Source organism: Eutrigla gurnardus (assembly GCF_963514095.1).
Source record: "Eutrigla gurnardus genome assembly, chromosome: 17".
NCBI classification, from domain to species: Eukaryota; Metazoa; Chordata; class Actinopteri; order Perciformes; family Triglidae; genus Eutrigla; species Eutrigla gurnardus.
The window spans coordinates 17,820,637-17,847,649 of record NC_139928.1 but is presented as its reverse complement, the minus strand read 5'-3'; the positions used below and the strand labels follow the sequence as shown (position 1 = coordinate 17,847,649).

The 27,013-nt window shown below is 41.8% G+C and overlaps 3 protein-coding genes across 5 annotated transcripts; 2 read left to right on the top strand and 1 right to left on the bottom strand.

Moving 5' to 3' along the window:
- The first annotated feature begins 65 nt into the window (after nt 1–65).
- On the top strand, nt 66–1,406 carry lsm10 (LSM10, U7 small nuclear RNA associated). Its single transcript, XM_084031957.1, has 2 exons — nt 66–190; nt 791–1,406. Exon 2 carries the CDS (start codon nt 829–831, stop codon nt 1,243–1,245), a length of 417 nt encoding a protein of 138 aa, XP_083888083.1. The 5' UTR covers nt 66–190; nt 791–828; the 3' UTR covers nt 1,246–1,406.
- Nucleotides 1,407–3,801: 2,395 nt separating this feature from the next.
- eva1bb (eva-1 homolog Bb (C. elegans)) lies at nt 3,802–9,053 on the top strand. Its single transcript, XM_084031786.1, has 3 exons — nt 3,802–4,238; nt 7,224–7,339; nt 7,854–9,053. The coding sequence occupies exons 2-3, from the start codon at nt 7,273–7,275 to the stop codon at nt 8,282–8,284; spliced, it is 498 nt and encodes a 165-aa protein (XP_083887912.1). The 5' UTR covers nt 3,802–4,238; nt 7,224–7,272; the 3' UTR covers nt 8,285–9,053.
- Nucleotides 9,054–10,536: 1,483 nt separating this feature from the next.
- Nucleotides 10,537–26,790, bottom strand: thrap3b (thyroid hormone receptor associated protein 3b). Of its 3 annotated transcripts, none has more exons than XM_084031775.1 (11): nt 26,659–26,790; nt 20,234–20,384; nt 17,539–18,369; nt 15,927–16,541; nt 15,680–15,846; nt 15,401–15,512; nt 15,233–15,308; nt 14,390–14,565; nt 12,996–13,227; nt 12,347–12,496; nt 10,537–12,086 (listed from the first exon to the last, which is right to left on the bottom strand). In XM_084031775.1, the coding sequence occupies exons 2-11, from the start codon at nt 20,347–20,349 to the stop codon at nt 11,859–11,861; spliced, it is 2,703 nt and encodes a 900-aa protein (XP_083887901.1). In that variant the 5' UTR covers nt 20,350–20,384; nt 26,659–26,790; the 3' UTR covers nt 10,537–11,858. The 3 variants fall into 3 exon arrangements, 2 of the variants coding, with proteins under 2 accessions (XP_083887901.1, XP_083887900.1); XM_084031774.1 differs by lacking the exon at nt 26,659–26,790 and adding an exon at nt 23,427–23,799; XR_014598619.1 differs by lacking the exons at nt 10,537–12,086; nt 26,659–26,790 and adding exons at nt 12,744–12,875; nt 23,427–23,801 and having other exon boundaries at nt 12,358–12,496.
- Between the last annotated feature and the right edge of the window lie 223 nt (nt 26,791–27,013).

Below are 27,013 nucleotides of genomic sequence, written 5' to 3'. Positions count from 1 at the left end.
TATTAGTGGTTTCAGAAGCGGCCTGAAGAGGGCAGTGTTGTGCTACGTTGACGCAAACCTGTTACGCAGACTCAGACGTCATCACAGTGCGCTACCTGGTTTGGACTTGTTGCGGGAAAACCAACTTGTTGACATATTTGAACGATTAAACGCCGGGATTTAACATGGAATCAGGATTTAACTAATCCAGGTAAGTCCGGCTCGCAACATCTAAACATTATAATGTGTATTAATGTGTAATATCTGCTCTCTGGAGGCGCTGGAGGTCTTGGTTCTCGCTGCTAAAGCTAACGGTAACAGTTCGAGCTTGCTAATTCAATTTCTATAGGATAAAATAGGAGAGGTCATTTTGAGGTGAAGCAGCTTCAGGTTGATTATACTCATAAATAAGACAGAAACTGTGTTTTAGACTGCTGAATTAACCCCAGGACCACAACCACAAATATTAGGAGTAAACATGGTTATGACTGATCGGGATTTTTAGGCCATATCAATACGTTTATCAATTATGACACTGCACGTGTTTCTGTTTTGAAACCTTATATTATTTGATCATTATTTTAATTACAAGATATATATTGTGTCAGAGCAAAATCTTACCTTTTTTCCCCCCTTTCCTGAACTCTTAATTAGTGCTTTATTAAATGCATTTAATGCATTAAAGGCAGATCAAGGTAATGTATAAGTATATAAGGTTTCAGTGCATTACGGTAACATTAGTTCACAGTGACAGCATCACACGTTTGTTTATGAACTGTGTAGCAGGATCTGACCTTCTGCTTGTCTGCAGGCATCCCTGACCTCTGGAGATCCTCTTCATCAGTGTCCATGGACTCACAGGGACCCGAGTCCCGGTCGACGGGACCGGCGCCCGTAGCTGACGTCTTCAACTCCATGCGGGAGCGTACCATCGCAGAGAACAGCATGGTGGTGCTGCTGCAGGGTCTGCAGGGAGAGGTGACCACGGTGGACATGAGGAACGAGAGCACGGCGCGGGGTCGCGTGGTCAACGTGGACGCCTTCATGAACATACGTCTGGAGAACGTGGTGTACCGGGACGGACGGGGAAAGCTCGCCCAGCTGCAGGACATGTTTATCACGGGCAGGAACATCCGCTACGTCCACATCCCAGACCACATGGACATAATGAAGACCATGCAGAGCCAGCTGGCCAAGATCCACCGCGTCCGCAACTTCGCTAGTCATGGAGGAGGCAGAAAAGAATACGCCAAGAAAACAAAATGAAATGTTTTTTCTTTTTCATAGGAGGATTCAAAACTCGGTTGAATACTGCTTGTGCAAGACTGGTCCAAAAATACTTGCCGACAATGTGCAATATTTCTTTTTTTCACAGATTTGATGAAACGCATCACAGTCGATCAGCAGGTTTCCAACCTGAAGGGTCACACTATGATTTAAAGGATGAGAAAAGAAAAAATACATCAAATACATTATTTTGACATACTTACTGGATACTTTCACCTCTACAGGCCCCTAAAAATCCTTCAAATTAAATATCTTAGAAGGGGAAAGAATCCCTTTTGAATTGCTCACAACTTGTGCACACCAAGACCATGACCTGTGACGATGCCGGGTCGATGAAAGGTTGGCGATAGCCTGACCTATTCTGGATTGTTTTCTAGGGCGGAAGCTTACAATTGTTTTCACTATGATACATCTGTGGATTGATTTCTAGATTAATTGAAGAATCTTTTGTCGATGATATCTGATAATATCTAGTTATATCTGACAAAAACACAAAGATATTGAATTTACAGTGATAACAAACAGAGAAACACAGCAAATACTAACATTTGTGAAGCTTTGAACAGAATATTTTTGCTGTTTTTTGCTTAAACGATTGAAACAATTGAATATCAAAATACTTGCATTTTCTTCAAACATGTTTGACGAGTTAATGAGTTGAACACCGTATCTTTGTGTTCTGGTATTTGGGTTTGAAGTTAGTAATTGACACGAAGAAGAAGTGAGATTTCTTTTTTAAATACATGCAGGAAATACGAATAAAGATGCGTCCAATTAAACCATCCTCTCAAAAGTGTCTGTTAGCATGCTCTGTAAGCACGATGGCTTTGTCAAAATGAAATGCAACACACTATAATTAATGGTGAGTGCTGGTGCAGCCCAGAGTGTCAGTGTATTTGCTCTTGAGCACCACAAAGCCCATCTGTCTGTCTGAAGAAAGTTAATAACTGCCCGTGTGCAGGAAAACATTAGTCACGATCGATGGCAGTCTGGTGGAGGGAAAAACAAGCAGCTCTGTTTCCACAGCTTCAACCTCACAAACATCTCCGCTGCAGCGAGCTGTCACTCTCTCCCGTGATTGGTGGTGTGGCATCCCGGCAGGTTCGGCCAATGGGGAACGAGCAGAGCCGGGTGAAAGGAAGAGAGTGTTTCGCTTGGAAACTGCCGTCCCAGTGTTCTCCCGATACACAAATACGATTGGGAATTTGAGGAATTTGCAAAGGGGCATGTTATTCCTACAGCGTGTCAGGAAGAGGACAGGCCTGACATAACACAGGCGGAGGCAGCTGGTGCAGATAAACGCTGGCTGGGAGATAGACGGGAGTGCATTCAGCAGTCGTGTCATCTTAACTACATTAAATTAAGGAATATGCACACAGGAATGTCCCTCTGTGGTTGGCTCATTGTTTTGGCTGTGGCCTCGTGTTTTTTTTTTTTTAGGGACATATTTTTGCTCTTGACTGCTTCGAAACCAACACAGAGCATCTGAATGACAGCAGCCCACATAATCACTGCTTACTGCTTTGCTAAAAAACACGACGGAGCGCCACATCAACACTCACTAAACTCAGAATAGCACTTTACAGAGGCTCAACCGCATAAACAGTTCTTTTACAAGACGCAACGCGGCCTGGATCAGTGTCGCGGACTCCACCTGTGGTCATAGAAGTACACTCACACAATAATGTAAAAAATACTCTACAGTAATAGAAGTCCTGCTTTTATTTTCTTTATGTATAAGTACAGACGTGTTATCCAAAATATGTACTGAAAGCATTCAAAATAAATGTGCTCAAATGGTTCACATAAGTACAATTCTAAGGTTTGCGTACTTCTACTCAACTACATTTGTAATGATAATATTGTCATTTTTAATCCACTACATAATTTTGCAAATTCATATTAATAATACAAAATGAGATTAACAATAAATATTATATATCAATACTGTAATATTATTAATAATTGTATATTAAGATTGTATATTAACTAGGACCACAGCTGCAACATTAAATATTAATTAACATTAATGATTAATTGCTTGATGATTCTGAGATGGACCATTACTTTTAGTACTTAAGTATATTTTGATGCCAATACTTTTGTACTTTTACTGAGGTAGAATTTTCAGTGCAGGACTTGTAACTTGTAACAGAGTACTATAAAAGTACTTCTTCTGCCACAGAACGTAGTGGAGTAGAAATATACATTAGTAAAATGTACTCAATTACAGGAGTAAATGTACTTAATTACTTTCAACCTCCAAACAGCAGCACCTGCTGGCTCCACTGTTTGCTTAATAAAATCGGTAAGAGACGCAAACTGTACTGTGGAGGTCTCCCCCCACCCCCACCCTCAACGCTGGGATTAAAATACAAAGAGCTCAATTAATCCACAAGCCCCCAAAGGCACCACAGCCCTGTGCCCATGGCAGCCGACTAGCTATTTCCTGTCCCACCCTCCTGCCTTAACAGTGAACAGACCTCACTGTGGCGAGGAGAGATCACCTCCCTCTGGCCAGTAGCTCTGCAGCTCACATCTGCACACACGGCAGAACACCTCCCAGTAAAAGGTGATTCCTATAGAAGCGGAGGACTCCATCAAGTGGTTCCCCCTGCATTTTTAGGGCTCTTATTTTGGAGTCAGATGCCAGTGGTTGCACACGCGAGTTTGGCTTATCTCTCAGGAAAAGGAAACACCTCCTTTCTCGACACACGTGAGGACCGTTTCTGGCCGGTCCTCCTCCTCTAAAGGATGACAGGGATCATAGTGGAGGCTGCTCCCTCTCCGGCAGCTACATCAGCTCCTCCGAGTGCTCAACAGCCCCTTGCTGCTCCTCCATCCAAATAATGGGATCTTATCTTAGTGTTGGTTGACAGAGCAGATCCAAATTTGGATGTAAATGCTTTGTTTTTTTCCTTCAGTGGAAACTTTGTGTTGGTCGAGCTTTGCAGCTCTTATCCACAACCAAGGTGAGTGACAACTTCACATCCTTTTATTTTCACATATTTCATGTAAATCCAGTGTGTTTTGCATAGTAAAAGGGGCTTTTCCTGTCAAAACATTTCTACATGTTCACATTTACCGCACTTACTCCGCTGTCAGCCAATAAGCAGGGCGACAAACTAGTTTATTAGCAGGGCCTGCACTATGTTCTTTACAATACCGCAGGCCATAAAATCCTTTATAGGTGCAGTAGCTACAATGTGCTCCAAATCATCAACACTTTGAATATAAATTCAAGGAGAAAACCCTTGTTTTTCAGCTTGTTTCATTTATTTTTTAGGCATTAATGGAGCCCACTTTTATTCACTTTCGAGTGTCCTGGATAAAAGATTTTGTCCAGTCTGAGAGACGGATTTGGTGGACTACTGTAGAATAAGAAGTTTCTTTCAATGGTTTCAGGTTTCATCTTCTGATTTAAATAGGATTATCTCAGCAGGAAGTGTGGGGAGGGTTTGAACGGGAGTGGGTTTTACGGGGTTACATAAAGAGCTACAGCTGCCGGGCTTTGAATGTGTATAGTTAAGTCGAGAAGTTATTGGACTTGTCTGGAAATGTTAGGTGTTAAATCTGTCTGCCCGAGACTGTGGCTGTATAAAATGGACATTTGTCTCCTCCGGGGATTTCTCTTGTGCTTCCATCTCGGGCAAACTTTACCACAAACTGCTCGCCCCGGGACCGTCGTAAAGTTCTGTGGAGCTCTGAATAAAAGTATATGTCTTTTAGTGTTTATCTGCAAGTGAGGCAACAGAAGCAGAGAGTGAGTTTCTGGTCGACACAGTAATGTTGTTTGTACAAGGAGTCGACTGTGGCAAAATAAAAGTCTCCATCTTATCTTTCTAGAATTAAGTACTAAAACTCTTATTTTCTTAAAATGAGAAGATCATTTAACGTTTTTTTACAGAAATCAACTACAAAATATTCCCAAAAGTGAAAAGAATTAAGATGAATTTAAACAAAAGATTCACTTCTTTTAAGAAAATGATGCTCGTGTTTTATTACCGCCAGTTGGATGGAAGATCGATACATTTCTCTAAATGTGAAGCTACAGCCAGCAGCTGATTAGCTTAGCTTAGCATAAAGACTGCAAACAGGGGGAAACGGCTAGCCTGGCTCTGTCCAACATTGTACTGTACAAAAGTCAAATTATTTCTTTGTCATGCAGGAGCAACTGCTGCCAGAAATATTTCGGCTGTTGTTTTTAAAAACAAGATATAACGCACAATACGACACACCGCACAAAAAATGATAATTTTTCTGAACAGAATGTAATGTGAGTTTTAAGCCCAATTTTGATGATTAACGATCCTGAATCGCAATTATTTTGGCCAGGAGCTTCGTGACCCGTGTATATGCTAAGCTAAGCTAACTGGCTGTAGCTTAATGAGTGGTATAAGCCTTCTCTTCTAACTCTCAGTAAAGAAAGTGAATATATATCCAAAAATGTCCCCCGAGGACCCAAATGACAAATGACACGATTGATTGATAAGAAGGTCGTATCTGCCGGGTGATAAATGCTTCCAGTTAAATCAACAGTCTCATCGGTGGGCACGCCGAAGTGCTGGGTGTACAGACCGGCCTTTAATTAAAACAAACACTGTTTGACTTTGCGCGAGCTGAAGCGGAAACTAAATTGCCCACTTATGTTGTTGAGGTCTGGGGGCCGCAAATTGAGGGTGCAGATGGAGTCATGCCTCTTCTGTCTGAGAGTTAAATGGCGAACAGAAGGCAGCGCCGGCCGAGACCCACCGGTTCCCATGAGTCGGTGGCCACTATAGAGACGACCACTGTAATTGCCCCCCTTTAAAACAAAAAAAAACAAAAAAAGGAGATCCTTTGAGAGTGAACAGCCAAGACTCACCAGGATAAAGATCAGGGCGGGAGAGCGACTGGAGCCCCTCCGAATGTTGGCGATTGGAGCGGGGCATGATTTGGGTTTCTCCCTGGAGAGAAAGCACCGGAAAGGAAAACAGTTCAGGCTCCCACGCACACTTGTTGCTGTAATGACAGGGAATGTGATGGTCATCGTGTTTACACCAAACTTGACTCAGGCCTCAGGCTCTCACTCTTCTAAAGGATCGGGTCACACAAATTACAAAGAAAAACATTTAAAAGGAGGTTTTCCCGTAGAAAGTGGTTCCACTGAGGCCCGGACACCATCAAGAGGAAACCGGAAAGACCTATTAATGCGGCTCTGAGATATAGCAAGTTGACTTTTGGAGGTTATTAAGAGCATAAAACTTTGCTTCCATCACCATCACCCATTAACATTGTGATAAAGATTTAAAACTCCAGATGTACAAACTTTATATTAATTCCATTTTACTAATGTCTCTGATGTTTATATAGATGCCATGTAAACTCAATGGATTTCCAAGATGTAAAACTGCATTTTTACCAAATAGAAATGATATGAAGAAGATTATCCCAATCTGGCATAAATGGTTCTGAATGAAGGGATTATAACCGATATGTAGAGCATATAATAGACCATTCATGAAGCCATTAGTTACAATTATAAAAGTGCCACAACTCTGAGAAAGATGTCTCAAAATAAACCAAAATCAACAAACACTTTTTGTGTAAAGCTGCCGTTTCCAAGGAACATGAATTCTGCCATGTGATTTGTTTTTCTGTGGGAAGAGAAGAAAAAAAACATCTGTGCGACAGCGGAAAGGAGCCTCCTCGGGCACTGATGTCATAAATATAAACATCCCCATCAGACCCAGCGGGCCTCGCGTTGCTGTTCGTGTTAGAGGCCTGAGAAACGCTTACAAGGAACACAATGTCCTTGTCTGGTGACCTCTGACACCAGTTTAGATCAGAGGAATGATGGGTAGGGAACACATTTCGTCAGGCGTTGGGCATCTTCAGGGTGAGCTCAGACCTCGGGGTTTAAAAAAGCGACACCATCAGATTGGAACATGAACTAACTGTCTGTCTTTTTGTAACAGGATCCGTCGTCCTGGAGATGCTAGCTGTTTGAACCCACTGTCAACCAGGATGGAGCCTGTTAACAGAGACATGGAGCTGCTCAGTAACAGCATGGCGACCTACGCTCACATCAAAGGTACACACCTCAGCGTGGTTCTCAACCACTCGATAAAAAGTGTGTTCTCTAGCGCCGCGCTGTGGACACGAGAGATGGTGCAATATTTGCAACACCTCGTTCCCAGCAGCTCGCACCCACGCAGGAAATAGCATCTGTCATCTATCCCACTGGCTTTACAGGGGCCAGACTATTACTTGGAGCAGGAACTGGGATTTCCAATACTTGCATGGCAACCTCGCAGTAACAACAAGACCAGAAGCTGTTATTTGTTCACTTTGGTTTTGGTACAGATTAATCTATCAAGACATAATGTGTTAATTGTAGAGTTTTAGAGAAGCTGGTTGTTTGATTTTATCACCTGTCGTTAACCTGAAAAATAAAGTAAAAAGTACAGTAAGTATGTCCCGATGAAGTGGAGTAGAAGTAGCATAAAATGTATCACTCAAACAATGTGCAAGTGCCTCCATGTAAGTAAATGTAGGCTAACCTTCTTTTGCTGAGGTCGTCAACTGTTGCTTCTCCGCCCTCGCAGCCAATCCAGAGACCTTCGCCCTCTACTTCATGATGGGCGTCTGTTTCGGCCTCCTCATGGCGCTGTGCCTCCTGGTGGCCGGCATCGCCTGCAGGACTCGCCGCCACAGCAGACCTCCCCCTTCGCCTGAGAGGAGACAGCTGAAGGAGTCCAGCGAGGAAGAGGAGGATGAGGATGAGGAGGGCATTGGGGAGGAGGAGGATGGAGAGGAGGTAGAGATCCCTAAAGTGACGATGGGGCCCATGAGTGATCGCAGCAGCCAGTCTAACGGGACTCTCAGGAGCGTGGACGTTTTTGCGTCTGCTGATGAGCTGGAGAAGGCGCGTCGCCTGGAGGAGAGGGAACGAATCGTCAGGGAGATCTGGAGGAACGGACAGCCGGACATTCTGGTCACAGGGACCGGGACTATTGGACGAGTGCATTACCACTAACAGACACTTGGACAGCAGCCTAAAAAGATCCACCTCACGGACTGCAAAGGGCAGGACATTTTTCAAAGTGTCCAATGCTAAAACAAGGGACTGTATGAAAATGATTAGGGTGTTGTGGATCTTATGGATCCTCAATGTCCAATTAGTTTAATCCTGTACCCCAAATTGAAAATTAAAATATGAACTGAACTTCTACCGTGCACCAATGTACACATTAAGAAAACACTGAAATAACTGTTGTCCTCTGCATATGGTAAAAGAAAAAATACCTCCCCCTTTTCTGATGCCTTCTTTCCCTTAACTTAATAACTAAAACTAATAATAAATAAAAACACACAATAGGCAATATATTCATGGGATTTCTTAAATCCAATAGTTGTACAACTCATGTTAAATGTATTTAATTTAAATTGATCAAGAAAACCTTGCTTGCCCTGATTAAAAAGTTGCATTATCAGTCTTTAGGGGAAAATAGCAAAACATATTGAAATAAAATACATGTCCATCAATAAACTTTCAGGAAAATAAAAAATAGAATGAGCTGTGTTTTTTAAAAATATGTTGAATTATTTCAGCATAATACATATTTGTCAGTATTTGATTATGCTAAGCCTTCTACATTAATTAAATCGTATACGCCTTAGGCCTCCACAGCTTTATTATATTGACACAAAGCAGATTTTATATGCAGCATAATGTCGCTTCCTTAATCTGTATTTTACCATAACTTTGCAATGTGAATCATTAAAAGTTTAACCACTTTTTTCAATCAATCTTGGCGATAATTAAGACGAAAAAACTGATACCACTCTTCTGTCTGTGCTAAGCTAGTAGCTTTATTGAGCTGAGGGCCTAGTTTAGCTTAGCCTAGCTAAGGTTAGCTTAGCACAAGCAATGGAAACGGGTAGAAACTGCTAGCCTGGTTTTGTCTTAATGGAATCAAAACCCACCTACCGGTCGATAGCAAAACCTCATGATGTAGAAAGGCGCCTTCAACTGGTGGTGGTGGTGCTGGTGTGACGTTGGCCGTGATGTTGCCAGGCAACCCGGGGAGGAATATACCGGTCCCGCCCAATAAATAGTCCCGCCCCAAACAATTGTGAGTTAGCTTCTCGCTGTGTGAATGTTAGCCGATTTCTTCGTCTTCTACGATAGTGAAGTGAATGTTTTGTGTTCAGGACTGTACTAATTGTACCGTTTATATTTATACAATCATCAGGTGTTCTTTTTCAAAATTCCTCACAATTTATAAACTTGAACCAAATATTTGAATAATACACTAATCGTTTACTAATAACATCCTAGCTCTAGATAACTGTGATGAGCTTTTTTAATTGATTTTTCTAAAGGGGGACTAGTGATTAGTTTCAGCCGTGGCTCCCACAGGAGCAGCTTCATGGTGGGCTAATCTTAGCTTCCCAAAGAAACCCTCCAGTCTTTTTCCCAGCCTTTAACTTGGCTCGTGTCTCTGACCCCATCACTTCCTGTTTCCATAGTTCCCAGTAGCGTCCCTCCCGGTCTCTGCTACTACACCGCAGCTCCCTCCGCTATGAAAGAGCCTTTCACGTCCGCCGCGCTGGAGAAGCATGAGCTCGTCTCAGGAGACGCACTACTTTTTGTGGAAAATATCCCTCCTCCTATGTGAAAAGGCTCACCGCGGTAGAATTTCGTGTCCGTTAAGTGGCTCTGAATGCAGATTGTTGTGCGATTTTAAGAGAAAACAACCTTTGACACCGACCAAAATGAGATACTCATGACCTGATGGTGTGTGTGCGCTCATTCTGGGACAAACTGTTTATTAACACTTGTTTGTGGTCCTGGGCCCTCTTTAACAGCTCAACAACATATGTCACATCGTCCTACCACTCAAGTAGAAATACCACAACATCCACACATTTTCCAACATTGTTCACAGACAAAGAAATATACAGTATCTGTTACTTTTTTTTTTTTTTTACTACTTTGATATTTTATAAACAAATAATGAAACACAATAGACAAATGAATTGCTAACGAAAGTAATCAAAAGTTGCAGCCCTAAAATGCCTTATGGTTAATCTGTCACAGTTTGTGGCTAAAAGTTACATCTTCGCTATTTTCATATTGGGTGATAATGTGAGACATTTTTTTAAAAGATGTTTGATTATGCGATCATCAATTTTTACTGCAATTGAGCCCAAACGAGTCAACACAGTGAACCACCTAACGTTTCTGTCAAGACCTCAACAATAGCTCACAGAATTGCCCTGAAATCAAAGAAAAGATTTATTGAAAATTAAAAGACAAAGTACTCCAAAGCTCTAAAGAACAGTACAAAAGTTTCAGCTTCAGATGAGACAAAAACAAAAAGTCCTACAGTTTTGTTTCAAACATGCAGTATGTACAGTCAAAAGTGGGATGAAGCAGCACAGTGAGATTCCCAGAACTAGTTCCGCTAGTTGGCGTCAAATTCTCTTAAAAATTACACGTTTGTTTAAACAAACGTCTCAAATTTTAGGGTTTCTCTTCCCGTTCAGATTGTCTGAACTCTCAACTTTTGTATTAAAAAGGAACCATTTTTACTTTTTCCCTCCCCCAAGATGTTAAGATCACAATAATTTATGTCTTATAATCCTATACGTGTATTACCTTTTTGTAATAACTACTTTTTTTTAATTAAAAGTCTAAACAAAAGGGAGCCACTTACCTAATTAATAGAGGCAGAAAACCTTGGTGCCAAATTCTTTACGTTACACTTCTTTTACACACACACACACACACACACACACACACACACACACACACACACACACACACACACACACACACACACACACACACACACACACACACACACACACACACACACACACACACACACACACACGAAGTGGCACTATGAAAAAGTAATATAAAGTGACAACATCAACTGTTTGGGGGGGGGGGGGTTCATCACAAAATAGTGACTTTTTTATGTGACTATTTGACGATCTTGAGCCCTGAGGCCACTACCGATTGGTCCCGAGGAGCGAGGGATGAATCGAACGCTTCATGCAGCAACATCAGAGATTCATCACAGCCCGGAAAACGAAGAAAGAAAAACAAGAAGATTGAAATCATCGTATGCCTTCTAGCACTGAAACAGGCCCAGTTGTACCTCTCATAGCCAGGCTGTACCTTCAAAACGGATTACACGTGTATTATTATTTCTATGTATTTTCTAAGGCACAAATGCATTTCGTAGTCACATTTTCAGATTCTATTCATCTTTGTTGCCTCATTATTTTCTCCCTTAAAACGATACAATGTAGTCGACCAGCTGCAGAAACAAAGTCACCTTTACATAAAAAAAAAAAAACGCTCTGAAATGAAGCTAACGTCATGTAGAAAAAGTAAAGAGTGCTGCTCTTCCTTCAAGGCCGTTCTTTCTTCACTTTAACTGTGAGAAGGCTCAAACACATTGAACTGATTTTTTAACTGTTAACTAATGAGATGATGTGGAGGGGAAAACAAACACGAACCCCTCAACGCTGTAGCCGCTGGGACACTAACGACTCGTGAACACGTAGATGATGACGATGGTGGTGGGTTGGTTCTACTGCTTCTGGGTGGGGGCGTCTCCAGTATTCTTGGTTTCTTTGCGGTCTACTTCTGTGTTGTCGTCTCCCATCTCCCCCTCCTGTCCTCCCTGGAACATGTCGTGGGTCCACTTCGGGCTGCTGCCCCCCTTACGGTAGACGAAGCGACCCCGGCGAGGCAGGAAGGAACCCCGACCTCTCCCACGGTTGTCTACCCAGGTTTTCTCGCCATCACGATCATCATGCTGAAAGGCAACGTTAAAGGTGAGACTCAGAAGTCTTTCACACAACATTAAGTTGAGTGCTGCCCCCTAAAAACTCACCTCTGGACTGACTTAAAACTTCTTTATATGTATTGAAAAAGGGGAAAAAAGGCTTAAAATGTTGAATAAATACAACAGTTTTTAGATTAGTTTAAAACAATCATCTTCATATATAATGATATTATCCTACTGTCAAAATGTTATGTGTGCCATTAAATGAATCAGTAGCTCCAGAGGCTCACCAGGTAGTACTTCCTGCTCTTGGGAGTGTATTCAGGGTCCCACTCCTCCTCTGGAGGGCGCACTGCAGGATTCACATTGGCAGGGTTTCCATTGCTGCTGTTGCCTGGGTAATTTCCCCTGTTCCACCCTCTCCCTCTGACTCTGGGGAACTGAAATTAAAACAACAACGGTGGATTTAAACTCGCAGTCAAGGGAACAAAACACATTTTCTAAGATATAATGGAACAATATTTATCATTATCTGTACTTTTTGGGGTCCAAGCCAGAGTAAAGTAAACACAATTTGACCCAGGGGGCGATAAGACCGACAGAACACACAGAGAAAAAGCCATTCTGATGGAAATCAGGCATTTGTTAAGTGATGAGGTGAGGGTCCACTCATTTACGCTACATTACCTTCATAAAAATCAGGTAGTGCATGGAATATGTATGATAGTGTCATCATCATTATCATCATCATCATCATCATCATCATCCACATTATGTTCCTTAGCATTAGGAGGAAGGAACAGAGCAGAGAAGCGCAGTCTATGGTGATGCCATTAGGACAAAGAATTGCAAGAAGATGAGATGTCAGTAGCTCAGTGACAAAAAACAAACAAACCCAATTCAGCAGAAGAGATAAACAAAGAACGGACGAGCACTTACAAAGCCACCCCGGCCTCGGCCTCTCTCTGCGTTGTGGCCCTCATAGGGGCCCCTTTCTCCGGGCCCACTGTAGTCTCGTGGAGGGTAACGTGAGTGACTGTAGCCCTCCTCCGATTGCTCCATCCCCTCTCCTCCCATGAACTCTTTCCCTCTGAAAGGAGGAGGACACGGGGACGGAGAGGATGAGGAGGAAGAGGAGGACGGAGAGCGATCCCGTTTCTTCTTACCCTTCCTGTGAGCACAAACATCAAGGTTGGATGTGAGTGGCAGAAAACAATGCAGGCAAAAATTGTGTCAAAACAGTTTGAATGTATAATGCGCAGGTTGTGGAAGGTTTATGTATATATAAAACCAATGCCCTTAAAGGGGAGCTATGCTAGTTTTCTGGAGCATACTTGTTTTTCAGGCTACGGCTAGAGCATGCTCCAAAAGTGCTTTATTTTGCCATCAGGCTGAGCTGCAGCAGCATCATGACTTCCACAGCAGAAATCTTCTCAACGTAGCGACTCCATGTTCTCTTACTAGCTTTGATTGAGAGCGTGACTAACTAGCGGCTGGACAGTTATTTACAAAAGGGTTTACTTGGTGACATCACCACTTTGCAGAAGAAACAAGATTTCAATTGAGGCGGTTGAAACAGTTCAGGAGCAGTGTTTGTGTGAGGGAGGGCAACTCCCTTTGGACGAGAAGACATTTTTCATGCACAAAAAAAACTATATAACACACTAAAGGAATGGGAAGAAGAGAAAAGGTCATCTTGAAGTTTCATGAAAATAAGTGCTGTCTTATACATGAAATATGGATGTATTTTCTCATGTCATTTTTTTTTTTGCACAAGCTCCTTCACCAATATTCAACCTGTGCTTGAATCTTAAAATAAGCAGCCAAAGATAAGAAAAAAACATTATGCACATCCCTGACTCTAAACACTATACAGCTCCTTTTATTTTAAAACACACATCCATCATGTTTATTGTGACTGCTGCACCAAACCACCAATACTAATTCCTCATATGTAAAAACCTACTTGACAATAGACCGACTGCTGATTCAGATTTTCTACGTTTTCCATCACTGAACCACAAGAACACATACATTTTCAAGTGGTTACAGGAAACACAAAGATATTTCTCATCCATCCTATCGCCTCACTGTTATCTTTCAATACATTTAGTCTAGCAAAGCAATCAACTGTAGAAATCAATGGGCACAAAGCCAACTGTGCTGGGGGAGGTGGTGGTTGTGTAGCTCACTCTGCTGCTGTTAACATTCCAACATGGAATCATAGTAACAAGAGAAACCGCTCTTCCAAACATCGTGTTCCCTATTGCCTTGTTGCTGATTTGTAGACGGAATTGTAACAACCTCTCTAGAGGGAAACCGCTTGAACGTACTTGGATTTCTTGTGGTGTTTCCCAGATTTCTCAGAGGACTTCTCTCTGCTCGGCCCTCGGGAGCCTCCCGGGCTCCTGCCTCCTTCACGCTTGAACTCCTTCCCGGCAAACCTCTTACGTCTTTCAATATCCAGACGAAGGTCCATCACGTCGCCTTTGAACTTTTTACTTGGATCCTGCAGAAATATAAATTATTGACCACTAACCCAGCTGTTTGAAACAGTGATGGACAGATTCATAAATGCTATAAATTATTTGGTAAACGTGAAAAAACAAATGAAAACAAACAAAGATGCACCGCATATATTAAGTATTGTGATCCCTCTAGTGGTTAAGACAAAATGTGAATACTGACAATTCTTACATTACACATGACATGACTGTGATGGGTACTAATGCATAAAAAAATACAGATTAATACAGAATATTATTTAAAATAAATGACTAAATTCACTATTTAATATAAAAGTATGTGTGGAAACCAGCAGCATGCATGTATCATATTCAAATAAATTAAATTTCACAGTTTTTTGGTAGCTTGATTTTTTTCTTTTTAAGAAAAATACTTACAAGGTAAAGGCACTGATAAGCGTCCCTTGAGAGGCTCGGACTCAGGATCTTAATTCACTTCCTTTTAGCCTTTGCTTGGGTTCGTACATACCCAATCAATAACCATATCTCATAGGCTGGGGGGCTCGCTCGGCACTTACAAAACACAATTGGGCTCTTTTGATTTAGAAATATGCATCCTTTGAAAGAAAAGCACAAAGCTGAACACTGCTGCTTTGGATCGTCTCAAATTTGCTTGTTCCAAACACGTCAAATTTCAAAATGGCGGGTCACCTTGTAGCTCGTCTCCTCCATATCCTCAAACAGGTGAGAGTGCCTCTTAAATGCACTGGGGGAAACATCGATTCTCCTAAGACGGGAGGGAAAACGCCCTGATGTCAATAACAGGTCATTATTTAAGGTGAGATCACTCCAGATCAGAGGATTAGACGTTGTCGATACCTGTGGATTTCTGGGCTCTTCCTTGGTTTCATCATTTCTACCTCCGCAGCTTTTCTTTGGTACATGGCAAACCGCTCACTTAAAGACATGTCTGAGGATTGGAAGTGTTGAGCTGCAAATAAAGAGCAACAGACTATTATTCCACACACAGTGGCACCAGCCGTGGTAACGAATATGTAATGAAATGTCCGGTGGATGTCGTCAACTGTCCAAACTCCTGTTGTCTTGTTATCTCCAGTCTGTGGAGGCCGGACATCACCAGCACACATCATACTTTACCTTTGATGTAGTGCACGATTGAGACTATGTGCTGAGCGAACAGCTCAGAGGGGCTGCGGCGGAGCTGTGCCGACTGAACGTGCTGGAAAATGGAACGGAACTCTGGATCTTTCTTAGTGGGATTCAGCAGTTCTCGGGGCATGAGGCGCTCTTTGGACACGGAGGAGCTGGGGGGACAGAAGAGGTCAGGAATCCAGTACGATAATATTGCAGTGTCATGCATATGATCAGTTATGAACACACATACCTGGGCACTTCATCTACAGAAGGGATTTTGTGTTCAAAGTCATCCCTTGAAGCAGACATGTGTCGTACAGGTGACTCCTCGCGATGAGGGAAAGCTCCGGGAAACAACGGCCGCTCCTTCTCTCTGGAAGTTGCGGGAGGGGACGGACTCCTTCTGGACTTCTCCTTTTCTTTCTTCTCCTTCTTCTTGGCCTTCTCCTCTTTCTTGGAGGTGTGCTTGCGGCTTCGGTACATCTCCTCCTCCATGTGATCCACGGGCTCTGCCTCTTCAGCGCCTCTACGGATTTTCTCTTTAGCCGATGGGTAGGACGTTGAATAGCTTGGCTCATCCCCCCATTTCCCGAATATATCCCGAGCTGTGAGGGCACTCTTGAAGTCCTCGTCCTCCTCTATGTCCCCCTCTTTCAGCCCGTGAGACTTGAGGAACTCCTCTTCTCCAGCGTCAAAGAAAGGCAGGGTCTTGTCTTCTTTGGAGTCACTTAAAGAAGACGATGACATGTTGAAAGAGTCTCCGGTTTTCCTTCCTTTCTCTTGTTCTCTGTCTGAGCTGCTCGGCTCTTTATCACGACCGTTCTCCTTTTCAGCAGAATTCTTGTTTTTGTTCTCAGCCAAGAACCTTAAACGGGAACCAAACTTAGCTTTAGTACCTGCAATGCCATACACACAACTAATATGCTTATTTTAATAACCCTTCAGACTGAGATGAACAATGAAAGAGGAAATAAGACAACATATTCTCACAAAAAGGAAAATGTAATACACACTGAGGATGGGCAAGCTTACAAACCAATGGTGAAACTGCATTTAGACTGTTGTTTATCTGATTGTTAACTTGTTTCCTGCTCTTGTAGGTCTTATCTCTTTGGCTTCCTTGCACCAAACTGACAAGGTGCTAACGCACATGTATGTTTCTGTTACACTGTTATAATGCAAGGAAAAGCTGTTGAGAGAATGACTTATATAGTCTTAGTCCCCAAGAACTAATTACATGTTGCCAGTTGGACTGTGCCAAAAATGTTCATGTGTGTAAAAGAGAATTATTGCTCTGTATTTTTAAATAACTCTTAAATCCTTATCTTTGCCTTAAAATGCTAGGATCAGAAAAGCTGTTTTTTAATGGCAACAAGGTAATTTTCAGTATTAATGTACCGTGCCGGCTTTTCAGTATCAGTCAAATTATTCTTAAATATAAACACAGCAGTTCCTGAACAAAAGATAATCCTAAATGCACCAGAGAGTAGCTGCAGCAGCTACAATGTGACTGCTAGAAAGCTGCAGGCTTTAATTTTCATCAGTTATATGAAATAAGACAATTCAAATTTAAAAAAAGCAAAAGGTACAGATCAGGACTCACGTGTAATAATCATACTCACGTAACCACAACCGTCCTAAGTAAGTGGGGTTTCATACAACTTCCTCAATAGCCGGCTACATTCTCATTGCACTTAAAATCTGGAGTCTTATGTTTTCCTTTTTAACCTGTATTCCTCCGGGGATCTTTGAAAAAGGCTAAACATGTTTGAAAGAACAATACAGTTTATAATCTGTTAGAAAGATTAAAAAGAAAAACCCATGTGATTAAATTTAAATGAGTACAAATGTAACAGACTTACTTTTTGAAGGCTGCAGAGATCGCAGTCTTGTCTCCACACTTGGCATCGTCCTTTGAGAAGAAACCAAAGCCACTGAAGGAGGCCGTTTGTCCGGACTTTGAAGGGCTCTTTCCTGGAGGGGACACGGTGCCGATGGTTTTCCACATAGGACCACCACTCTCTGGCACTTTGCCGTCAGGATCAGTGGAGGTGCCCTCTTTTTCCATCTCTGGGCTGATTCGTTTAGGGCTGGTGTCATAGTCAATCCATTTGCCTCCTGATGCCTTCTCGATGGACGTGCCGTCTGCTCCCTGACCCGATTTCTCTCCTCGACTTTCTGGCTTGTCCTTTACATCCTTGGTGGCCGGCTTGCTCTTGCTGCTGCGACGACGTGGTGATGAGGAGCCGGATCGTGAGGAGTAGCTGGAGCGCCTGGAGCGACGAGACCCCCGCGAAGACGAGCGGTCAGAGTAGTGGGAGCGACTCCGGCTGCCTGAGCGCTTCTTGGGTGTGCGGGAGCGGGAGCGGGAGCGCCCCCTCCTAGGGCTGTGAGAGTGGTGGTCCTGGTCATGGTGGCGATCGTGCCATCCTCCGCCGCCGCCTCCACCACCGCCGCCGCCGCCGCCACCACCACCACCACCACCCTGCCAATTGGCCTTATAGCCATAGCCTCCTCCCCTGTTCTGGTAATGGCCACGTGCATGATAGCCTCTGTTTCTGCCACGGTAGTGGAAGGGCCTCCGGTAGCCTCGGTTGTAGCCTCTGAACCCACCTCTGTTGTTCTGGTAGTCCCTGCTGGGATAGTTTCTGTAGGACGGAGAGTGAGAGCGAGAGCGGGAACGAGAGCGGGAGCTGGATGAGAGAGGAGAGAGAAAAGACACAAGATGAAAGATTATGTTACCGAGTGCAAAGCATCGGTCATAACCTCACACTATTTTGGAAATCAAGAGCAACAAGACTGAAGCCAGAAAACTACATCTGTCGTCTCACGTCTCCTACATAAAACGTAATAATGCATCTCGGGGGGCGAGGATCAAACCACTAAATTATCCATTGGTGTAGGGGCTCTCTTGAAACTGATCTAGTTTTTGTATTTTCTCTGATGCATGTAGTCTGCTGCAGTTGCTATAAATTGTTATGTTTTCTTACTCTGGTCTCTTCTAATTTTTTCTTCCTTCTAGAGATCCTGTAGCGTCACCTGGTGGTTATACTTTGCATTTCTGATTATTCAGTTATCTGATTAGCAGATGAAGCCTATGACAACTTCTCAAAACCTCTTTTATTGTGGACCCCCAGGTATACACAGTGTCCCCTTTGGGCCTCAAACCCCTAATTTGGGTTGCCTTGAAAGGAAACAGAGACCCACTACTGCCCACCGTCAACAGGGGGCGATGTAAGCTCAGTGAGGAGTAGGAAGTATTTGAGCTGAGCACTGAGCACCACATCTCCAACAATTTCTAGCAGCTTTCAGCAAGCAGCTACACTGAAATAACTCTGAAGTGAGAACGATGCAACAGAGCTCAGTGTGATTTCGACTAGAAGACAAAATACATGATTTGACAGCAAACTTATTAAATTATATCTGCAAATACGAAAACTACAAAACTGCAAAATGTAGCTTCACCTAAGAAGGACTACAAAAAAAGACATCCAAAAGCAATCTTCCTATTCTCAAGAAATGTAAAGAAATGTGACTTTAAACACAAAGTTAACACTGCAGCTGTCCTTGTGACCTGTGTTACAATTACATGCCAACTACAGAGCGCTTGTACCTTTCCATCGGACTCGGAGCAAAAGCCAGTGTATATTCCCACGAGCAAGACAGTCTGTGTGGCTTTAATTTACACGTTGGACAGAGGGCAAACCCAGGACACAACCTGCTCTAATCCAGAGGGAGGAGGCAGTAAAGGGGGAGGAAGACACGACAAGGCCAAGAGTACTCGCTCTCTACTCCTTTTTCAATTCAATCATTGACCTGCAGTGTAGCATTTTCTTCTCAAGGAAAAAGATCCACTCCAACAACTCACTGTTTAACTCTGAGCCTCTGAACACACACATGGACTGATAACAACAAGGCAGCAAGCATGGGAAGCACTCCCTACCTTAGACATTAAATAAATAAAAACATTATATTGGATATATTGGTTGAAACTGTAACATGTGTCACAAATACAGGTGACTGGAGATTGTTAACTAGAAAAAAGGTGAGCGGATGCAAATGTTTCTCCAAGCATTTATGCAAATTAAGAGGAAACGAAGAACAATAAGGAGATAACGTCATATTTTCTTTATTGTTGGTTAACATTAAATGTTAATTTACCTAGAGTTAATATCAATAACACATCAACTACATAACTGGCATCTTTTTATCACTAATCAAAACCCTACCAGATTTAATCATTTGATTATGTGGTCTTGAGCCTCGGGTAATCTCACTTTTTTCTAACACCTCCAGATTATTTCCATTTTCAAACTTGAAGTCTTCAATTGACATTTGTGATAGAATGTATACAGAAAAAAATAGGCTGTTAAAGCAGAGACTATATAGCCACCACTTTCACAAATATACTAAGTAATTAATGACCTTAATCATATAACAAATTTGTATTTGTAGCTGTCCATGCACAAGATAGCCTTTAAAAAATATTCACCGCATGAGTAACAAAAAAAAAGGTAAAGATGTAGATTAATGTCAGAAACAGCAAGCTGGATTTACCTATAGCGACGTTTCCTGGATCTTGAGCGGGAACGGCCTCTAGAGTGAGATCTGGAGTAAGATCTGGACCTCGATCTGGAGCGGGACCGAGCTGGGGAATCCGGAGCCTTTGACATCTTTGCACTTAGGGGGCAGTGCAAATATTTATTTCCTAAAAAACATGAGGAGAAAACAAGTGAGTTGAATAGGTTTTACTTGACGTTCATGGCGAAAAAATTTAAACAAATCCTCCATGTTCATCAGGATTGTACATAATGTGTAGAGCGGCTGGGACTGCACAGCGTACATGACACCTAGCCCCCCCCCTCAACACCAAGACCTCCACACGTAGCTGCTTTGAAGCCTGCCATCAGCTGCCCCTAAAGCCCCACATGACCTTGAAATGTCAAAACCAATACAGTGGTAATACACGGAGACCAACAGGTTAGCATTAACACTGGAGCAGACAGCTGGAGCAGCATGTAAACACGAGCACATGAGCCGGCAGCAACGTGAGACAGGTTGGACTTCTGTGCAGCGAGATGTGAAGGCTGCTGCTGAAGAGGAGTGAGGGCTGGCTCAACGTCAACCAACATAAATAGTGCTGCAATCCAAAAATATAACCCATAATTTAACAGGATACAGTCGAGGACAGGAATCAGATTCTGTAAATTTGACGTCTTTACAATAAAATTAATCAAACAATGAGTCTAGTTTAAGCTGCACAATCAGCTCTGTGGGTAGGTGCTATGAAGTTATGCGATCATGGGAACATTGTGATACTGTAAATTTCCTATACAGTACAATACAGTATTCATATAAAGTACGATTACGATCTTTTTTGTTAAGTAACTACAAAAAAGTATCATAGCTTCAATTGAACGCCCAGCCCTAACTTACTAAACAAACAGTGCCTCAGTTAAATGACACTGACCCCCAAGCAAACTACTGAATCAACACTAACTGAAAAATAAACATCTGCATGTGCAACATGGCATCACTTATTTCATCCCAGCTCTTCAGAAAGAGAAAAGTAATTTTCTTTATCTTTATGCCATTTCTGCCTGGGGGCAAAATATAAATATAAAATTAGCAACACCAATTTAGCAGCATTGGTCTCTCTTGCTGCTTTTTTGTTGTTGCAAAGATATACCCCCCCAAAAAATGCTTTATTCTTTATGCATCTCTTCTACAAAATGGAGGTCAGAGTACTTATTCATAATTCCCTTTGAGATCTCAATAAAATGCATAATAGTGTCTTTTTCAGCAAATGTTGTGGAATGGCTGTTGATGGGACAACGGTTGCTATGTGTCAAACAATGGTTGCTACCTACTCATACAGGGCTCCCCCTGCCTGTCCAAATCTAAAGCAGACCACTTAAGTGTTTTATTGACCACAAAAGGCTCTTGTTGCTCTTCTGATGTGCCTTGAACTTTGAATGCCCATAATAAAAAGGTACCTCTTTGCATGCCTTTGCCCTCCTGTTTTGTTGATGAGGTATCTCAACCATTTTAGTACCACGTTATGCAAGGGAAACATCTGTCTCATCAAGCAAGCCTGCTTTTATTCCATTATTGGGCAACAATTAGGTATTTTAAGAGTTTTTAGAATTCATGGCATCATCTCTGAATGTGCTTGCCTGCAGACTTCATGTATGGCGCCCTGAATAATAATTACTGGGAGACGCATCAGTGAGTTGACTTTCACCACATTATCTCCTGCATGCTACAAAAGCCCAGCTCTCCCCTCGACATCAAAAGACAAAATTGGAGCAAAAGTAAGAATCAGTATTTCAGATTATTCCATTTCATCACTGGCAAAGATCTTTGAAATTCTCTACAGCTGTACTTCCTGAAAAACATCTCTATTTAAATAGACATTCACACCTAGTTACATTTAAATATGTAACACTTTCGTCCTTTATCACATGTTTGCTCTGAATGATGTCGTTACTGATACTTTACTGGTTCAGTTCTACCCTGAAAAGTTGCTAGACTGGTTCTGGGGGGTTGATGTTTAAAGAGGGGTAATGCACTATCCAAACAAACTCACAAGACACGTTGTAACTGGAAGAAATACCTGTGAAACTCACAATCCTGAAAAACCCAACACTGGGCTCAGACAAAAAAGTCTGGTGTTTATATAACAATGTGATTCCCTAAAGTTAGACTAAAAAAGGTCTCTTTATTAATTTGGGCCATGTTGAAAGCTAAAAGCCACAAGAAGACATTACTTGTGGGCGTTTGGTTTTAGTTAGGGTCAAGCTCTTGAAAGTGCATACAATGTAGTATTTCAATATTGATCCCCATGGGTTATATTTGAAAATCCAGCATCATATATCTGTTTAATAACTAACTATAATACAATAATAACTATTGTAGATGTATTACCAGTGGTGAATATATCGCAAAATACATCTGTATTTGAGTACGATGTCGAGGTACAGATATTTTGCACAAATATTTGCATTTCCTTGTACTACTTCTACTCCACTACATTTTGGAAGCCAACGTTGTACCTTTGACTCCATCTACTGTAGATGTAGAGTGTATTAATCCAAATAGTAAATAAACGAATACATTCTGATGTATTATAATGCATTAAGCTACACAGCCGTATATTAAACAATAGCCTCTTCTCTACCAGCTGCAACATTTAAGTAATGTATATTTATACATCAATAATTATAACCCTTGAATATGTTATGAAATAGGCCACTGCACAAAGAATACTTTTAATTTATTTTCTGTATATGTATTAGAGAATGCAGGACATGTAACGTTATTTATATCTGAGTATTTACACTGTAGTAATGCTATTTTTACTCAGGTTAAATATCTGAATACTTCTTCCACCACCGGATATACACGTCACCGACACAATCCACTCAGTGTAATAGTTAACTAGGTAATTCTGGTTGTATACCGGTAAGCTAGTTAACTGTGTTAACAATCACTATGTAAGGCGACGTGCAATGTAACGTACGGTTACGTTACCTGTCCCCCGCTGCTACCCCCACACACAAAATGGTGTAAAAACAGCGTTAAGCTAGCTTTACTTAACAAACAGCACTGTAATCAATGCTAAAGTCCAATAAAACCGACTAAATCGATCGCCACTGAAATTACCGACATGCTTAACGTTACTAGCAAAAGCAGTTAAAGCTAACCGACTTCAACTATCAGCTTCGGTACAAAAGGAAGTTTCAATTACCCTTTTTTCCGTTTCACAAGACTGGACGTTTTTATGAACAAACGTTTGCAGGAGTAGAGTAGATAACCTCTGAGGCCAAGCTGCTCTTCAGTACCTCCTTCCTGGTTGAACTCCTTGGTTTTTACCGTACGAGCGTTAGGCGGATGTTAGCAACCTAGCCTGTTAGCAGCGGAAACGTTAAATAGCTACGGCCAGCAAAACAGACGCGCCGCTCCTTTTAGAAGATACCAGGCGCTCGGACTGATGTGTCCGTCGCCATTAGATATACCCAAACATGCCTCTGCGCGTTTGTCAATTGTGCTAAATGTGTGTGTTTTAGCGGCATCGAGCTTTAACGATCGATGGACACAGTTAGCTCAGGATGCTATCCCTCGCTACGCTCAAATCACGCGAGACTTTGCTGGACGTGAAGTGTGGACGCCCGGGAGGAGGAAGGGTCAACTTTCCTCTGAGGGTGTAAAGTTAATGAGGCGGTGTTTTTGTTGTCTTTATGCATTCACCAGTGGAGCTTATTATTCAGGGTTGTGTTTTTTTCCTGCTGTATCACCTGTAGCACAGCTACATAGCTTGATGAATGTGTCTGGGGCCCCTGGGGAAAAAGTGAGCTGAGGGCCCATATGTGATGTTACCTTGGTGGAAGAAGTAGACCGCTCTGATATTTAAAAGTAGTAATACTACAATGTTGTAGCTGAAATATTTATGGTCCAAAATAAACTATTTTTGGAGTCAAAGTAAAATAAGTAAAGCAAATCAAACATTTGAAAATTAAAGAATTTAGGATTATCCCTGTAAATAGAGAAATGAAGTGAAAGGACATGGATCCTGTGGAAAGTAGCTGTGCACTTAACTAAAATAATCTTAAATCATATATCTGGTGCACATTTGTGAGGATCAATAGAAACATAACCTGTCACTCACAAATAAAGGGTCTTCATATTCATTTGGGCCAAGTTGAAAGCCACAAGAAAACTTTATTTAAGAGTATTTGTTTAACAATGGCATTTCTTTTTGTATTCATTGTTGTGGAAGATGTTCCCCCTCAAACACACAGCTGCCTTTCAGCTTGACGTTGTAGTGCTCTCTATTTTTATCAGACTAAAAGCCACGTAAAGCCTCCTATCACCGAGACGGATTCCAGCCTGAACACCACTCACCGAACACCGGTCGCCCTCGGACAAACACAAGTACACTCAGCTGGTTGCTAACGTTATATCCTCTCTCATCTCTCCGACTTGTTTTCTGTTGGAGAGTTATGAATCACACATCTACCTTAGAGACTTCTTTCACACTAGAAGAGTAAGAATCAGGACTTTACGTGGGATGAATGCTACCTCTATTCAAAGCGGATGAATAAACGGCGAGTTTTGGTGATGTCTTGAATGAAAATATAGAAAATAAGACATTTTAAATAAGAGCACTGACTGAATAACTGGCTTCCCTGTCTGCCTGTTTTCTTGTTGAGTTGTCGGCCATCTGTTCACCTCGGGGAATTGATAATCCCACAAGGAAATCAATCCTCAACAACCGGATTGCAGTGTCGAGTCAATCTTCCTTCACTTTATCATTTTGGCAGTTTTTTAAACACTTGCTCCCAGTTTCAGTCTCTCCTGTGCATGTAGACATTCAGCCTGCCAAACGCTATATAGCCTTAATATGTCAATATGCATGTAGTTCAGTAGAAGTGTAAGTTAATTCATATAGTGCAGCAATATTTCATATCCACGGTCTTAAGGCAATGTGACAATCTCTTTCTTTACCACAGTCATCAAATATTACTAATACATCAAATGAATTTCCTCACAGTGTCCCATACATCGAAATATGGAGGACAGATACTCTTAAAATGTTGTATTAGCTCAACTTTAAAAGCTACAAAATTCACAAGAAAGCTATTTATTGATGTATTTTATATCATAGAACAAAACATCCTTGAATCTCTGAAGCTTGTGTTAACCACGGACGTTATTTCACTGCGAACGTGCAAACATGGTGACTCATTTCTGGCTTTTTGGACTCATTCCTGCAGCTCTCTCTGGAGTTTACGGGTACACCACAGCCCTGAAGGCTGCCGCCACGGTTCAGGCTCTGACAGGAGCTGCAGCTGAGCCTGAAACCCAAACTGTCTGCCATTCATTCTTCATAATAATAACAAGCCGTCCGGTCCTGAGTCTGCATCAAAGACCTCTTTTGAATTTTTACAACTCCACACGGCACGACGTGATCGAGTAACTCCTCGTTGACCTTTGGCTGAGGTATGCAAACAGTTCCTATTGACCGTCATCTTCCTCTGCAGCACAGGTGCCGGACACTCGGATGTGCCAAAGTTAAAATTAACTCACTGCCAATCTCTCCTTTGGCCACAATGTGAGACCAGACATGGCTCCTTGTCCGTCACTCACTGTTACGAGCTGTTTACGGCCTCGCTGGAGGTTTGAATACCAAGGGGCAGAGGACAACGCTGACCGGTGAGGTCAGAAAGTGAAATAGGTCAGTAAGATTAAAGGGATTGTTGCTGCAACATGAGACTCGGGGAGCATTTGTGTCATCGTTGAATATAGAGCAAAGAAGGAACAAGCAAGACATAAAAGTATAGCAATAGAACAAAAAAAGTATATTTTATTTAGTGATGACACGCCTATATTTACTTATTTATTTCTAAGTACAACCACCAACTTTTACTCCTTTTGACGCAAAAGTTAAACACAATTAATTTACTTAGAGAACATTAAATCTTGTACTAATAACAAAGCTGTGTAATGCTGGAAAAAGTACACCAATCCTTTACTTAAGTAAAAGCAGAAATACCCAAATCATAAATATTCCATTATGAGGAAGAGTCCTGAAATTCAAAATTTAATAAAAGCATAAAAAATAAAAGTACTCATTATGCAGAATCCTGTTATTAAAATAATCTGTTTTTATCACTATGATGACTACATTTAAGAGCATTTTAATGTGTTTTAGTAACCGTAAGTTTCCCACAATATGGACATACTCGTTACAAAGTTCAAGTGCCTCAAAATTGTACATAAATACAGCACTTGTATAAATGTACAGTTACATTCCACCACATATTGCTTTATTTGATTATGTTGATAATGTGTTGGCATTTTATTTATACATTTAAATAAAAATAGAACGTAAGACACTGAAACTGACAAACTCAGCACTTTAATATTTCTAAGGGATAAAAACATGTAAACGAGTAAGAGAGAGGAAATAAAAGGCTCACCTTGCAGGGGAGAGTGAAAGTGCCGTGAAGAGAGAAGAGCGAGACGTCTTTTTGCTTCCTCGTTTATAGAAGAAGAAGAAGAAGAAGAAACCTGTTGATAACTTGCACCCACCGCTGTCTGACAACCACTTGCTGAAATCGCATCTCAATTATAAATAGTTCCCTCTCTGAGAAGCGTCTCCAAATATATTGTTTGAAGTGATGATCTGTGCGTTACACCATGTGTTTGCTTCCACACGTTAAGATGCCTGAAGGGCCTGCTGGTGATTCCCAGGAGGAAACGTGAAACGGTCCCTTTTTATTTGATGAGTACACAGACGAATTTAATACGATAATGATCTCATTCCGTGTGTCA

Bases quoted from the DNA above. Each gene is read 5' to 3' on its own strand.
- lsm10 (XM_084031957.1), top strand. From the start codon at position 829: ATGGACTCACAGGGACCCGAGTCCCGGTCGACGGGACCGGCGCCCGTA.
- thrap3b (XM_084031775.1), bottom strand. From the start codon at position 20,349: ATGTCAAAGGCTCCGGATTCCCCAGCTCGGTCCCGCTCCAGATCGAGG. The intron at 16,542-17,538 runs GTAAGTCTGTTA...TTCCCGTTTAAG, and splicing joins ATCTCTGCAGCCTTCAAAAA to GTTCTTGGCTGAGAACAAAA. The intron at 13,228-14,389 runs GTACGTTCAAGC...TTGTGCTCACAG, and splicing joins AAACACCACAAGAAATCCAA to GAAGGGTAAGAAGAAACGGG.
- eva1bb (XM_084031786.1), top strand. From the start codon at position 7,273: ATGGAGCCTGTTAACAGAGACATGGAGCTGCTCAGTAACAGCATGGCG. The intron at 7,340-7,853 runs GTACACACCTCA...CCGCCCTCGCAG, and splicing joins GACCTACGCTCACATCAAAG to CCAATCCAGAGACCTTCGCC.